This window comes from Thamnophis sirtalis, unplaced genomic scaffold, assembly GCF_051295495.1.
Source record: "Thamnophis sirtalis isolate CommonGarterSnake01/CBP01778 unplaced genomic scaffold, rThaSir2_p1.2 scaffold_8, whole genome shotgun sequence".
In the NCBI taxonomy this organism is placed as follows: domain Eukaryota; kingdom Metazoa; phylum Chordata; class Lepidosauria; order Squamata; family Natricidae; genus Thamnophis; species Thamnophis sirtalis.
The window spans coordinates 11,710,148-11,721,999 of NW_028261388.1; the positions used below are offsets into that span (position 1 = coordinate 11,710,148).

Here is an 11,852-nt window from a genome sequence, read left to right on the forward strand (position 1 = left end):
GATGTGGTCAGATCCGGCCCATGGAGCCATCCTGGAAAATGTGAGAGGCCGGCTCTTGTTGCTTTGGCCCGGTCTACATGCGTCACTTGGGCCCAGTCTTCCTGTGTCACTTCCTTCCGGTCTACCCAATGCAAAGAGGAAACATGCCAGCAGTTTGGGGAATAGTGTCAAGCTGGCCATGCCCACCCACTTGGCCACGCCCAACCAGTTGGCTATGCCCACCAGCCCCCCCAAGGTCAACCACAACCCTGATACAGCCCTCAATGGGATTGAGTTTGACACACCTGCTTTAGAGAGAATATCAGCCATGCCCACGTTGTAAATGGTCCATTTAACACTCCCAGCAGACAGAGGAATTGGGGGCAGATGTAGTCCTCTAACATCTGGAGGACATGGAGCTGAAAATGACTGCAGTATACAGTTAGTTCTCAAGGTCCATCCTTCATGTGTGCACTTTCAGCAGGCAACGACAAAAAGGTTAGCCATTACGAGTAGAGGGTCTCCTGCTTGAGCAGGGGATTGGACTAGAAGACCTCTGAGGTTCCTTGCAACCCTATTATTCTATAGAATAATTGGAAGGAACCTCAGAGGTCTTCTAGTCTAATCCCTTGCTCAAGCAGGAGACCCTATACCTGTGATGGCGAATCTATGGCATGCGTGCCACAGGTTCCATGTGGAGCCATATCTGCCAGCATGCAAGCCGTCAGCTCCAGCACGCAGGTGCGCGCCAGCCACCTGATTTTTGATCTTCCGGAGGAAAGCCTCCGGAGCCTGGGGAGGGCAAAAAACAGGCCCAACAGGCCAACCGGAAGTTTGAACTTCTGGTAAGCCCGTTGCAGAGGTGGGTTCCTACCAGTTCGCACCTATTCGGTAGAACCGGTTCATCAAATCTACTGAACCGGTTAGAAGAGGTTCTATCAGTGGACCTGGAAAGCAGGCCACACCTACAGAAGAGGTTCCAAAAAATTTTGAAACCCACCACTGACACACACACACACACACACACACACACACACACACACACACACACACAGAGACAGAGACAGACAGACAGACAGACTGACACAGAGAGAAAGAGAAAGAAAGGAAGAAATAAATAAATTTTAAAAGAAAGAAAGAAAAAGAGTGAGAGATGAAAAAAGAAAAAAGGAACAAAGAGACAAAAGGAAAGGGAGAGAGAGAGAGAGAGAGAGAGAGAGAGAGAGAGAGAGAGAGAGAACACATGGCCGGCAAGCCACTCCCACCAGGTCACATGGCGGGCAAGCCACTCCCACAAAGGAGGCCACACCCAGAGTAGGTTTCAAAAATTTTTGAAACCCACCACTGGCCCGTTGGGACTGTTTTTCACTTCCCCTGGCCTACCGGAGGAAATACCAAGCTCAGCTTGGAGGCGAGTAGTGCAGTGTGCAGGGGGGAGCATATGTGTGTGTGCGCATGCATGCGCACGTGGGGTCCACTTTGCATTATGGGTGCCCTCCCATTTTTAGCATTCAACCACAAAAAGCTTAGCCATCACTGCCCTATACCACATCCTATCTATATCTGTATTATCTCTCCACCAAGTGAGCGTAGTGAGTAATAACGCATGGAAGTCCGTAAAGCTCTTAGTGCTGTGAAGTCTCTGGTAGGCCAACTACAGGACATCTGACGATGTGATGGGTTACCATGTGGGACTCTGCGTGCCTGGGTGGGTGGGCTGCACGGGAGCCCCTGGTCTCATCAAAATTATTATCCAAAACAAAGTCTCACCAACAGACATCCCTGTGCTTTCCCAGAGCTTTAATCCACCGACATAACTCCTAGAAGGGACCCCGAGGAGGTCGCATCAAACGGATGCCGTTGGGCATATCATCACGTATTAATTTAATCCGTCCGTATTTCAGCCAGCTTCTCCGAAGGCGCCAAAGGACATGTGCCTTGTTTCATTGTTCGTTGTCACAGTGCCAAGACTGTGACAAAATGCAGCAGTGCTCCACTGTGATAAACAGAAACGATTCGCTTCAGATGTTTATCGTAGCTAGGCTGGATATTTGGACAGAGTCCAAACTTAAAAAGGAACCGAGACCTGAAAGCTACAGAAGACCACGTCTGGAATACAATACAGATAGTCCTCGATTTACGACCACAATTGAGCCCAAAATTTATGTTGCTAAGCGAAACATTTGTTTAGTGAGGGATGCCATATTTTACGACCTTCCCTGCCACAGTTGTTAAGTGAAACATTGCCCTTTGTTAAGCTAATAACATTGCGATTAAGTGAATCTGGTTTCCCCCTTGACTTTAGCAATATTAATAGCACTTAGGTTTATATAAGAGCCGAGGTGGCGCAGTGGTTAAATGCAGCACTGCAGGCTACTTCAGCTGACTGCAGTTCTGCAGTTCGGCTGTTCAAATCTCACCGGCTCAGGGTTGACTCAGCCTTCCATCCTTCCGAGGTGGGTAAAATGAGGACCCGGATTGTTCTTGGGGGCAATATGCTGACTCTGTAAACCGCTTAGAGAGGGCTGAAAGCCCTATGAAGCGGTATATAAGTCTAACTGCTATTGCTATATACCGCTTTATATACAGTGCTTAACAGCCCTCTCTAAGCGGTTTACAGAGCCAGCTTACTGCGCCCAACAATTTGGTTCCTCATTTTATCCACCTTGGAAGGATGGAAGCCTGACTCAACCTTGAGCCTGGTGAGAATTGAACTGCTGGCAATCGGCAGAATGAGCCTGCAGTACTGCACTCTAACCACTGCACCACCACAGCTCATTGCTTCTGGCTTTGCTTGTCAGAAGATCACAAAAGCTGATCATGTGACACCCCCTCTCAGGTCCAGCCACCGTCATAAATATGAGCTAGTTGCCAAACATCTTTTGATCACGTGACCACAAGGATGATTCAACGGTCGTTAAGTGTGAAAAATGGTCCTAAGTCCCTTTTTTTCAGCGCCGTGGTCACTTTGAACAGTCAGTAAATGAAATGTTGTAAGTTGAGACTACCTGTGTTAAGTCCCAGGATGTCTTTTTTTGTAAAGATGCTGTTCAGCTGGACTTTCTGAGCAACTTTCCATTCAAGTGTAAAGCTAGTCCTTAGCTTACGACCAGAAGGGTCCCCCAAAATCTCCATTGCTAAGCAAGAGTTGTTAAGTGTGTTGTGAGTTATTATGTTTTGCCATCGTGGTTAAGTGAATCACTGCAGTTGTTAAGTGAAGTATGCAGTCACTAAGTGAATCTGTCTCCCACCCCAGTGGTGGGATTCAGCCAGTTCGCACCTATTCAGGAGAACCAGTTGTTGCCTCTCTAAGCAGTTTGGAGAACCAGTTGTTGGAAGAAATCTTTTGGTTTTTCCCCACTTTTTCAGGGCTAATCCTGCAAGGAAGGCAGGAAGGAAACATTCTGGGGTTGTTTCTAGCCTAATCTTTATTGCCCTGCTTACAGAAACTGCCTCTGCGGTTAACCTTTAGTACATTGTAACAGCTAAGGCGAAGCGCCCATCGACATCAGTGACATTGAGTTGGCCACACCCACCCAGTCACATGACCACCGAGCCCCACCTACCCAGCTGGTCATTAGGGCAGAGAACCGGTTGTTAAATTATTTGAATCTCACCACTGTGTCCCATCCCACCCCCACCCCCAACTGACTTTGTGTCAGCTCCTCTCCATTAATTAACTAGGAAAGAAAGACCACAAGACTCCATGTGTGGAAATCAAGTGTACTTTTACTAATTAAGAATGATTAAAGGCAAAGCGTAGCGAAGTCTGAATATTTAGGCACGAAAGCGATTGATATATAGAATAGCCCATTCCCCACCCCTTGGCATCATAGTCCCAGTCCAATCATAATTCTTGCAAGTGTCAGGTGTGAGATAACTTCAAAAGGCATCACGAAGATGGAATGTCGGCGCCGTTAGTCCTGGCGGGAAACACCCACGCATGCGTAGTCCGATCAGTCGGTGAACTCCAGAACCTTCCTCCAGCACAATGAGTAACCCCTCCCAAATACCATGCCCTCCCTCCCCGTTTCATGGCAGCTGAAGCGATAGCAAAGCAGAGGCTGACACTTTGCTTGTTACAAGCCAGTTGGGAAGGTCACAAACGGTGATCATGGGCAGTGCAACTGTCATAAATGCAGGTCGGTCTCATTTACTCTGACTGTCGATATGTTTTTAGGTGCAGCTGAAGGAGCTGGTCTTTACTGGTAGCTCTCCATTGACAACTTATAGTTGTTAAGTGAGTAACCTAGTCGTTAAGTGAATCTTGCTTCCCCACTGACTTTGATTGTCAGAAGGTCGTCAAAGGGGATCGCATGACCCCCGGGGCACTGCAACCATCGTAAATAGGAACCAGTTGCCAAGCATCTGATCATGGGGATACCGCAAAGGTCGTAAGTATGAACATGAGCCACAGATCACTTTTTTCAGTTCCGGGTATAAATTTAAACGGTGACTAAATGAACCGTTATAAGCCGAGGACTACATATCCATGCCAGTTGCCAAGAGCCCGAATTTTGATCATACCACCACAGGATGCTCCGATGGCCATAAGTGTGAAAAACTGGTCATAACTCACTTTCCACGGCATTGCAACTTTGAATGCCACTAAATGAATGGTTGTAAGTCAGGGATTACCTAGGTTTGATATGTTTTATATAAAATTAACACCGTATTTTTCGGCGTATAAGACACACCGTTTTCCCTCAAAAAAGAGGGTGAAAATCTGGGTGTGTCTTATACACTGAATACAGCATTTTTGGCCTCCCGAAATCCCGCCCCCTTTGCAAAAATGGCCATGCATAGCCTTTAGGAGGCTTCCAGAGTGCTCCTGGGGGCCATGGAGGGCAAAACTGAGCAAAAAACAGGCCGTTTTTTGCTCATTTCTGACATCCCCAGCCCCCAGGAGCACTCTATGAGCCTCCTAAAGGCTATGCATGCCCCCCCTTTTTTTTTTGATAAAAAATAGGGACGTTTTTGCAAGGTCTGCAGAGTGCAAAAACCTTTTTTTTTAATTTGCCTCTTCAAAATCTTGGTGCATCTTATACTCCGGTGCATCTTATATTCTGAAAAATACGGTATCTTAAGAGGGTAGACCTTTTTTTTTTTTTTTTGCCACATGAATATTGTGTTGTGTTCCATAAAAGAACGCTGGATGAACAGTTTCCTACCGAATAATTTGCTTTTTAGGAACATTTCGAAGCTCCGACTGATCGCCATAACCTTATAAACATTTTTGCTCTTTTAGGCCTGTGCAGAATTCAATCCAGTCTGCAATATATGAACATTTGGGATGCTGCCAAACGCATGTTCCTGACTGGCATGGCCTGCGGGATAGGATTACTCTTGAAAGCAATGGCCCTTCGCTTCCTGAAAGATCGAGCCGAGAGCGTGAACCCGTAGCAGATGGTAGATCTCCCTCCCCCCTAGAGGTGCTCCCACCATACTGCTCCACTTCCTTTCCTCATCGGAATAAATCTGACGTATTGCTGAACCAGGTCTACATTATGGAAGAAAGACAGATGGTAATTTATTATTTTGCTTCGTAAGAGCGTGGTCAATATTCTCTCGGCGAGCCGAGGGATGAGAAACTGTTTTCAGCGAGTGGGCACAACATAAACTTTTTAAGTGGGTCCTTCCTACAAACTGACAGCTGTCAGGAACTTGTGCATTCACAAATGACAGTGGTGGTAGATACCTCAGTCCCACTAGGTCTATTTATCAACATGTTAATTTGACGGCATTGTTTCCTCCTCCTCGTGCTCTCCAAGATGTTCTTCACCTTCAAAAGTTCTCTTTAATTTTTTTTTTCTAGGCAAGTTCACACACTTTCAAACTCAATACAGATAGTCCTCAACTTATGACCGGTGGGGTGGCCTAGCGACCCTTTGCTAGGACCATTGGCCCGACCTTAGGAGTTCTTACGACCCGGATTAGAAGTTCTGAGGGCCGCTTCCTCTCACAGTCACATGACCACAATTCGAGCACTTGGTACTGGGCCACAATTCACATCTGTTTGCGGTGTCCTCTGGTCACGTGACCACGATTTAGGACAGTTTTCTCCCAAACTGGCCTTTATGTTCAATTTTTGGCAAAACTGGGCCCACAGTAAGCCATTGGTTCGCTTAACAATCACAGCGTTCGCTTAACAACTCCCATAAAAAAAGATCATATGTCAGATTGCTCACAACCTGTTTTACAACAATCACAACTTAAGACCATGATGGGCAGGCTCCATTACGGTCATAACTCAAGGAGTACCTGAATTTAGCTCACCTTTCCTATTCTATAAGAAGTGCCCTATGGAATCTACTGTGTAACAGGCCGGTTGCACATGTATTTATTTAAAACCTTCAAGTCACACCTAGAATACTGCATCCAGTTTTGGTTGCCACACTATAAAAAAGATGTTGAGACTCTAGAAAGAGTGCAGAGAAGAGCAACTAGAATGACTAGGGGACTAAAACATACGATGGACGGTTGCAGGAACTGGGCATGGCTAGTCTAGTGAAGAGAAGGACCAGGGGAGACATGATAGCAGTCTTCCAATATTTGAGGGGCTGCCACAGAGAGGAGAGGGTCAATCTATTTTCCAAAGCACCTGAAGGCCAGACAAGGAACAATGGATGGAAACCAAACAAGGAGAGATTCAACCTAGAAATGAGGAGAAATTTTCTGACAGTGAGAACAATCAACCAATGGGACAGAAGTTGCCTTCTGAAGTTGTGGGAGCTTCATCACTGGAAGCTTTCAAGAAGAGCCTGGACTGCCATCTGCCAGAAATGTGTAGGGTCTCCTGCTTGGGCAGGTGGTTGGACTAGATGACCTACAAGGTCCCTTCCAACTCTGTGAATCTGTTAAAAATAGTCTGGCTTAGCAGGGTTCACACCAAGTCAATTGTGTGTGACTGCAAGCACATTCATGCTCCGAGACATCACATTGCCAGCAATCAAGAGTCCAATGGATAGGCAAAAGAAAATACTTAAATTTGCAATCAGCCTACATTTAAAGCCTGATGTAGAATTTTTTTTAAAATTGCTTTTTTAAAGAGGTATTTAAATGTGCTGCTTTTACCTCCCCCGCTTATTTCAGATTTAGATATTATGCATCCTTTTGGCATTGTGGAAATCTCACAGTGCTATTTTCTTTAGTTGATGATGCTCCAGGAAGCCTTAAATTTACTCCGCCGAAAAATGTCACGTTAGTGATAATATCCAAAGTAATATAAAAATTATATCTACTGATTAATTTGTAATGGCTCATTCCTGCACATGAGCTCCCTTAATTCTGCATTAAAAAAAAGGGAGAAAATGGATATGCAAGAAACAAACTTGAATATAGATCAGCGTTTCTCAACCCCGGCAACTTTAAGATATGTGGACTTCAATTCCCAGAATTCCTCAGCCAGCGTAGCCAGAAGTGCTTTCCTAAAATCTTTCACTGTAGCCGTTAAGCAAACGTTGCAGCCATTAAGCAAATTCGTTCATTGGAATGGCATTTTGTGCCCCAAACTAGTAAAAATATCACGAATTGTTGTTGTGTGACACGCTATAAGTGATTATAAAGACAACCAGGTTGCCAAGCACACAACGTGTTGTTATTGTGTCCCCATTGGATGTGGGTGTAGGTGTGCCGTGGTGGGATTCGCACCACTTCGGGAGAACCAGTTGTTAACTTCCTGAGCAGTTTGGTGAACTGGTTGTTGGAAGAAATCATTAGGGCAGAGAACCGCTTGTTAAATTATTTGAATCCCGTGTGTGTGTGTGTGTGTTTGTGTTTGTGTGTGTGTGTGTGTGTGTGTGTGTGTGTGTAGCATTAGCATTTATAACACCCAGTGTACTGCTTTATGGACCATAAAGCAGTGTTTCTCAACCTTGACAACTTGAAGATGTCTGGACTTCAACTCCCAGAATTCCCCAGCCAGCGAATGCTGGCTGGGGAATTCTGGGAGTTGAAGTCCGGACATCTTCAAGTTGCCAAGGTTGAGAAACACTGCCATAAAGAACACCCATTCTGTGACCTTAGTAAATTCCAATAGTTGTTAAGCAACTGGAGGTTGTCAAGGATTACTGTAAGTTGAAGTGGCAAAACATACCTAATATTTGGTATAGGTGGGTTAAAGTGAGAGTTACTGGCCCAGTTGGCTTTCGTGTCTAAAGAGAGACAAATATTCATCGGTTCTGGTGATTGGTCCAAAGTCACCCAGCCAGTTCTCATGCCTACGACAAATTTAGAATTCAGTTTCCTGTTTTCTAGACCAACCAACTTAACCATTGCACCAAACTGGCTGAAAATACCACTCTGATTAATGTACTGTTGACTTCATCGGACCGAAATAAATATATACATACATATGTATATTGTAGCAAGATACAGTTAGAAAAATGGAGGAGAGGCTGTTTATAGGTACACCCTTTCCTTTCCATCTTGCCGACTGTTTTCTGCACCTTCTTCAACAGTTAGAGTAGACCAGCGGTAGTCAACCTGGTCCCCACCCGCCCACTAATGGGCGTTCCAGCTTTCATGGTGGGCGGTAGGGGTTTGCTGTAACTCTGCTTTATAAATTTTATAAAGTAAAGTTACTTCCCTACTTTATAAATCACCATTACTGTGGAACCGGTGGGCGGTTGGAAAATTTTATTACTAACAGAGATTCAAAAGTGAGTGGTAGGTATAAAAAGGTTGACTACCCCTGGAGTAGACTATCAACTACGGCTGCTAGAGTTCTAACAACCACTAGATGGCAGCAGAGAGACAAGAGAAAATTTTATACACACTGCTGCCATCTGGTGGCCATCTGCATTATATGGCCTAGATACAGTACAGGTAGTTTTCCCCTTACAACAGTTCGCTTAGTAACCGTTTGAAGTTACAACAGCACTGAAAAAAGTGACATATGACCATTTTTCACATTTGTGACCATCATAAACATGAACCAGGTACCAAGCATCCTTAGGGTCATATGATTTATATTCGGACGCTTGGTAACTGGTTCATATTTATGATGGTTATAGCATCCAGAGGGTCACGCGATCCCCTTTTGCGACCTTCTGGCAAGCTAAGTCAAGGGGGTAAGCTTAACAACTGGGTTACTAATTTAACAACTGCAGCAATTCGCTTAACAACGGTGCCAAGAAAAGTCGTAAAATGGGGCAAAACTCACTCAACAAATTTCTCACCCGGCAACCTAAATTTTAGGCTCAATTGTAATCGTACATTGAGGAGTACCTGTAGAGCAGGGGGGTCAAACTCAAGGCCCGGGGGCAGGATCTGGCCCGGGGGATGCTTAGATCTGGCCTCAGGGCTGCCCTGGAAACAGCGAAGGACCGGTCCACGGTGCCTCTGCCAGCAAAAATGGAGCTTGGGAGGGCCGCCCGCGGCCCTCCCAAGCTCCATTTTTGCTGGCAGAAGCACCATGGACCAGTCCTTCACTGTTTCCAGAGTAATCCTCCCGAGCTCCGTTTTCACTTAGGCCCCCATAGGCGCTCCTGACATGAGTGATGTTGAGCTGGCCACGCCCACTCCAGCCCCCCAAGGTCCAACACAACCCTGATGCGGCCTTCAATGAAATCCAATTTGACCTCCCTGCTGTAGAAGATCTCAAGAAGCCAACAGAGGTCTAGGTTGCATAAACAGAGGGATAGAATCAAGATCACAGGAAGTGTTAACACCACTTTGTAATGCCTTGATAAGGCCACACTTGGAATACGGCATTCAGTTTTGGTCGCCATGATGTAGAAAAGATGTGGAGACTCTAGAAAGAGTGCAGAGAAGAGCAACAAAGAGGATTAGGGGACTGGAGGCTAAAACATATGAAGAATGGTTGCAGGAACTGGGTATGTCTAGTTTAATGAAAAGAAGGACCAGGGGTGACATGATAGCAGTGTTCCAATATCTCAGGGGTTGCCACAAAGAAGAGTGAAGTCAATTCTCCAAAACACCTGAGGGTAGAACAAGAAGCAATGGGTGGAAACTAATCAAGGAGAGAAGCAACTTAGAGCTGAGGAGAAATTTCCTGACAGTTAGAACAATGAATCAGATGAATCAGTAGAACAGCTTGCCTCCAGAAGTTGTGAATGTCCCAACACTGGAAGTCTTTAAGAAGATGTTGGAGAACCATTTGTCTGAAATGGTATAGGGTTTCTTGTCTAGGCAGGGGGTTGGACTAGAAGACCTCCATGGTCCCTTCCAACTCTGTTATTCTATTTGTGGAGGTCTATTTCTATTCTATTCTAAGATATCACCGGTGGGATTGTAGGGCCCAGCAAGATACCTGTAAAGATTGCATGTCTCAAACATTTAAAGCATACTTTCAGCAGTGCCCCTGCGCTAATAAGAAAAGCAGCCTTAATTATACGTGTGTTCATTGTGTCAAAAAATTTTGTGTGTCATTCAGCCTTCCCGAGAGAGTTTGTTCCCGGCCGCTGCAGCAGAGAAATTTCGACAAGAGGAAGAGAGGAGAGCACAGGACCTCGAACAGATTTTAAACTCTCACATTGAAGAACTGCAAAGGCAGTCAGCAAATACCCTGAAGCACCATGCCACTCTCAAGCATATCCACCGCAGATGAAGCTTTAAAAAAAAAATAAAACCTTAAATTGTACAGATAAATCCCTGCACCAAACATCAGCTACCATTTTAAAAAAAAAAAAAAACTTTAGCCCAAGAATTTTTTTTTTTGTAATGTGAGATTTTTATATCGTTTCGCTGTGGAGTTCATTTCAAGATGAATTTGGAAGATTGTGTATCAAGAGGTCTCAAAAGAAAGTCTGGAAATTAAATGTGAATATATATTTTTTAATTTTTTTAGTGCGATCCAAAATTCTGTTTTCATATTCAAAATGCTGCATCCAAAATGTTATTTTGGAGACGGATTCAAGGTGGGTTGCAAGGCTGGGAACAAAATTCACACTAATGTGACTGTTATGGGTCTCATCAAAACAAGAAACAGTTTCAAGTATTTCAGCTCTTGAGGTTAGGGTTAGGGTTAGGGTTGGTTCCACCACAAAACCGCGTTCGACTAAACCGCGCTCGACTAAACCGCGTAGCTGACGTCATCAAGAGGGCGACAACAGCGCGGAGACAGAAGCACGCTGTAAACGCTAAACCTAAAATTAACCCCTAACCCTAACCCCCCTAAACCTAATCCTAAACCTAACCCTTAACTTAACCCTAAACCTAACCCTAACCCTAACCCTTAACCTAAACCTAAACCTAATCCTAATCCTAACCCTTAACCTAACCCTAAACCTAACCCTAAACCTAACCCTAACTCTAAAGCTAACCCTAAACCTAACCCTTACCTTAAGTTGAATCGGCTTGCTTTCAAAGCGCTATTTAAAGCGCCCTTCTTGTTCCGCACTGGCTGTTGTCACCCTGTTGATGACGTCAGCGACGCGGTTTAATCGGGCGCGGCTTAGTCGAGCGCGGTTTTGACGGGCCACGGTTAGGGTTAGGGTATTTTGTTGCTTACAATCTCCATTGACTGCAGTTTTGCAACCCAGATATGGTAGTGTTAACTTTACCCTTCCTTTAATTCAGATAATTTTCCCTGGCAAAATCTAACTTAATATAGGTAATCCTCGATTTACAACCAGAATTAAGCCCAAAATTTATATTGCTAAGAGAGAAATTTGTTCTTAAGTACCATATTTTTCAGAGTATAAGACGCATAAGAAATTATTAGGGCGGAGAACCGGTTGTTAAATTACTTGAATCCCACCACTGCTTCTAATGTCTCTTCCAGCTCTGGAATGCTCCAACACTGGAGGTTTTTAAGAAGAGATTGGACAACCATTTGTCTGAAATGGGATAGGGTCTCCTGCTTGTAGGACTAGAAGACCTCCAAGGTTCCTTCCAACTCTGTTATTCTG

General features: G+C 44.8%; 1 protein-coding gene across 2 annotated transcripts in view; it reads left to right on the forward strand.

Moving 5' to 3' along the window:
- Positions 1–11,106, forward strand: part of DEUP1 (deuterosome assembly protein 1) — a 71,496-nt gene extending 60,390 nt beyond the window's left edge. The window contains exons 12-13 of one of the 2 annotated variants that reach the window (XM_087721088.1): positions 5,228–5,504; positions 10,376–11,106. In XM_087721088.1, coding sequence (XP_087577214.1) covers positions 5,228–5,504; positions 10,376–10,549 — 451 coding nt within the window. In that variant the 3' untranslated portion in view covers positions 10,550–11,106. The remainder of the gene's footprint in view (positions 1–5,227; positions 5,505–10,375) is intronic. The other variant, XM_087721089.1, reaches the window with a different exon arrangement.
- Positions 11,107–11,852: the final 746 nt, after the last annotated feature.